Source organism: Wasmannia auropunctata, unplaced genomic scaffold (assembly GCF_000956235.1).
Source record: "Wasmannia auropunctata unplaced genomic scaffold, wasmannia.A_1.0 LD336097.1, whole genome shotgun sequence".
Classification (NCBI taxonomy): domain Eukaryota; kingdom Metazoa; phylum Arthropoda; class Insecta; order Hymenoptera; family Formicidae; genus Wasmannia; species Wasmannia auropunctata.
This window is the reverse complement of record NW_012026793.1, coordinates 482,379-487,058: the sequence shown is the minus strand read 5'-3', so window position 1 is coordinate 487,058 and position 4,680 is coordinate 482,379. Positions and strand designations below refer to the sequence as shown.

General features: G+C 31.7%; 1 protein-coding gene and 1 long non-coding RNA gene across 2 annotated transcripts in view; one reads left to right on the top strand and one right to left on the bottom strand.

Annotated features, from left to right (window-relative positions):
- The first annotated feature begins 715 nt into the window (after positions 1–715).
- On the top strand, positions 716–3,052 carry LOC105462481. The gene is made up of 3 exons (XR_976055.1): positions 716–794; positions 1,320–1,464; positions 2,970–3,052. It is a non-coding gene; the product is annotated as an uncharacterized LOC105462481 (long non-coding RNA).
- Positions 3,053–3,211: 159 nt separating this feature from the next.
- Positions 3,212–4,680, bottom strand: part of LOC105462586 (probable RNA-binding protein 46) — a 2,208-nt gene continuing 739 nt past the window's right edge. The window contains exons 2-3 of the mRNA XM_011709290.1: positions 3,259–3,484; positions 3,212–3,221 (exon numbers count right to left, since the gene is read on the bottom strand). Coding sequence (XP_011707592.1) covers positions 3,212–3,221; positions 3,259–3,484 — 236 coding nt within the window. The remainder of the gene's footprint in view (positions 3,222–3,258; positions 3,485–4,680) is intronic.

Sequence of the window (4,680 nt, the reverse complement as noted above, 5' to 3'; positions counted from 1 at the left end):
TGAAAAAAAGGCATGTTTTTAAGAATTTTTTTTGGCGATACAGATAGTGTTAGTTTATTCAATCAATTTCCATATAATAATGCAACATTTGAACAATATTTTCCTAAATTTTCATTGCAAAATATTGAAAATTGAGCAAGTGACAGTGAATCTCCGGAGGCGCCAGACTTAGAGGACTCTAGCCAGACTCTCCCTTCTAGGGACTCTACATGCGATCAGCAGATCAGCTGATACCGCCGTCTGGCCCATGGATCTAAGAATCAATAGATCCATGGTCTGGCCCATAGAACTTACGTCTGGCCTAGAGTCCTAGATTATCAGAGAAGCGCGACCGGTGTTACGAGTCCTGATTGGACACGCAAATGGCCAATCATAAGATTGATTTATCGCTATTATAAATGGCTGCCGAATAAATCAAACTTATGATTGGCCATTCGACGCCATTTTTAATATTTTTTAGTACTTTTGCGATACTGCCATAAGCCGGTCGCGCTTCTCTGATAATCTAGGACTCTAGTCTGGCCCGGCTGATCGACGAAAACCGCGAGCGCCTCGTCTTGGGGAGTACGTGAATTAGTTCGAACGAGCTTCCAGCTCACAATCAGCCAATGCTCCAGAGTGAACGCGGCAACGAATATAAACATTATAAACGCGATATGGATGTAGAATTTTTCTAACAATAAGAATTAGAAAACAATAAGAGTAAATTAAGCCGAGATTAAAGTTAAACTACATCGATAGAAAAGAACAACAGTAAACAAACGCGGTGGTGTATTAAACAAAGCAACAAAGCGGTAATAAAATTGTGTAATATTACGGTGCCGATTCCAAATAAGTTGGCTACAATCTCTTTAGATAAAAAAAACATACATATATATATATATATATATATATATGTATATATATGTACATACATATGTATATATAAATATATATATATACACACATATATATATATAAAAATCTATTTTAAAAATATATTTTACTCTGATCTAGAATCTACAGCAAATTGCATTGTTTTGGGATATTTTTTACAATAATATAGATTCAACAATCTTAAAAATGAAATATATTATTTATACACGGAATAATTCAAACAAAAATTGATACAGCTGATAAAGCTATAGCAACAGAATTTTATTTATTATTTTCATTTTTAATCCTTTTCCTGTCAATTGAACTTTTGTTGACTGTACAGAAACTGTCCTCAATCCAATACTTGGACAATAATCTGCACATCCCAATATGACATACAACGAAAAAATCATTTTTGTTGAAAAAATTAAAATTAAATAATTTTTTGCTCACCACGTCAGTAGGATTCCAATCGACACGTGCCCATTCCACGTGTACATCGTTACACTTGAACAGTCTCTCAGGCCTTAATTTTCGCCTCGCTAGAGCCGCGTTCCGATGCGATTTGAAGGAGACAATTGCGTAGGCAGCATCGTGACTTGGAAATCGGTAAGTAGATACGTATTCGATGTCCCATGCCGATGCATAAATCACCTAATTGCATAACAAAATATAAATTAACACATTTTCAGAATAAGAATTAATAAAATATAGAATACGTGTATTTATTTATAAATTACGAAGTTATGGAATAATACATTCAGTGGAAAAAAAAAGAATATAAACAAGGAATAAAAATTTCAGCGAAATATTTTGCAAAGCAATTTTTATATCTTGGAGATTATAAAAAAATGTGCAAATGCAGAAAACGTCAATTATTTGTAAATTTAAAGCTATTATATATATTTAGAATTCGCATAAAATTTCAGAATAGAATTCTATTTTATAAAATTGCCATTTATTTCAATATTGTTTATTTTATTGTATATATTTCAATGCACATATATATAGGTATACGTATGTTATAATTTTTTTAATGCTTTTATTATTACATAGAATATCTAGTATTACATAGACTTATAGTTAATTTATAAATTTATTATAATTCATGTCAGATCACTCAGATGGAATTCTAATTATAATTTCATGTTCCATATAATACTGAAAGCATTTAAAAAATTAAGACATACGTATACAAATATATATGCGCATTGAAAAATATACAATAAACAATATTGAAATAAATGGCATACAAAGTAGAATTCTAATTAATAAATTAACTATAATCCATGTCAAATAGAATAGAATTCTAAATATAATTTCATGTTCCATATAATACTAAAGCATTTAAAAATTGAAACATACGTATATAAATATATATGCGCATTGAAAAATATACAATAAACAATATTGAAATAAATGGCATACAAAGTAGAATTCTAATTAATAAATTAATAAAGTATTATATGGAACATGTTCTATATAATACTAATGCATTTAAAAATTGAAACATACGTATACAAATATATATGCGCATTGAAAAATATACAACAAACAATATTGAAATAAATGGCATACAAAGTAGAATTCTAATTAATAAATTAACTATAATCCATGTCAGATGGAATAGAATTCTAAATATAATTTCATGTTCCATATAATACTAAAGCATTTAAAAATTGAAACATACGTATACAAATATATATGCGCATTGAAAAATATACAATAAACAATATTGAAATAAATGGCATACAAAGTAGAATTCTAATTAATAAATTAACTATAATCCATATCAAATGGAATAGAATTCTAAATATAATTTCATGTTCCATATAATACTAAAGTATTTAAAAATTAAAACATACGTATACAAATATATATGCGCATTGAAAAATACACAATAAATATTGAAATAAATAGCATATAAAATTAATAGAAATATAATTCTATTCTGAAAGACGCGAATTCTAAATCCACCGGTTCAAAATAGGCTTTATATGCTTTTCTTTGCAATTTGCACTTTTTTACAACTTCTAAAAATATAAAAAATATTGCTTTGAAAAGTAGGTTTCACTGAAATTTTTACTTCTCGTTTATGTTCTTTCTTTTTATAGACTATATATTATTCTGTAAAGAATAAGCAAACGTAGCTCTACCCTGACAACTTCTTCCGAGGCGATATTATACGGTAGCGGGCCGACGTAGAGCTTGCACTTGTTCACGCTCGCCAAGACGTGTATCTTTCTGCCCGGCGAGATCTCGTACAGGTCCAGCTGGACGATAGCACGCGCCGCGTTCTCCGGATTTGTGTACATGATAAAGCAGTAGCCCCTCGTCAGCCCGGTCATGTCGACCATCAAGCGGATCTGGAAGACCTCGCCGACCGTCTTGAACAACGGGTACAGAGTGTCCTCGTAGGTCGTCTTCGGGATCCCGCCGACGAAGATCTCGCAGTCTATACCGGGAGTCGGCCCGCTCCAACGCATCGGCTGGAGGCTGAGAATCCTCTGCCCATTGATCTGCGTGGAGATCAGCTTGTACTCGTGCAGAAGCCGAAGGACGTTCCTATGTGTTTGCAATTGCCGACGTAGGGCGGGACACATGAGCGAGGACTTAAGCTTCTCACTTCCTGTAAACGTTATCGAATATACAAATATTAGTGATTACTTAATAAGATCATTAGAAAAAGATATTGGCTTTTATATTAAACAAATATTTGTTTTGCCGAGATCTGGAGAATTACATTAATTTAGGCAATAGGTATGTGCAACATAATCTTAGAAATTAACAATGCTGTATTATTTTGATTGAAAGCAATGAAAAAAATTAATTTTTTCGATACTATCGCAATTATATTTATATTAAAATTTATATAGATATCGGAGACTTTTATAATTAATATAAAGAAATAACAGATATGAAAGAAATGAGGGTAAATTAATGACAATTTTTTTTCCATAATCATAAATTTAATTAAAATAATGAAACGACTTGTACAATATATGGAATAGATGATTCATCTACTTTATGCGGTACGATATACTAATAATAAATACTGTGTCACTGTATCCATGAGAAGACACCTTTCGACTGATGCACACTATTGTGTTTATACGTGAATTACTATTAAACTGATTTTACATTAGTTGTATCGCAGCGTTGCAAACGCTGCGATCTAGTTGTGATCAACATCATCGAGCTAGCTCGACATTGATTAAATCGCATCGTTTGCGACGCTGCGTTGCGATTGCCGGCGCAGAAAGATAATCGTAATTAACGGTTTCCGGCAAAGTAAATGTAAATCGTAGTCGTAAGTCAACGCATAATAATTTTCCGTAAACGTGTGTCGTATCATTGTGACGTTACAGAAACGACTGATACGACATATACATAAAATCATCGTGCGTTGACCTACGACTACGATTTACGTTTACGAACTCTGCCGGAAACCGTTACGATTATCTTTCCGCGTAGGCCCTATAACGTAGAATCAGCTTTACAGAAGAGAGGCACTACATTTCGATCAGAGTCTACATATAATGAAAAATACTTTATATAAGAGAAGAAAAAAACAGAGCCGAAAATATGAAAACAGTGTGTAATCGTACATCAAAAATATATTCGATATACGTCTTATTGTTAGACAGAAGCGAATCCATATACATATATATATATATATATATATATATATATATATCTATATTCATTAATATGTAGCTCATTTGTCAATTTCCTTTATCGACAGAATCTCAATGTTATGAATAAATGAAGATGACAGAGTACATGTAGGGCAAGTATCTAATTCATGAAGTTCAATTTGGACAC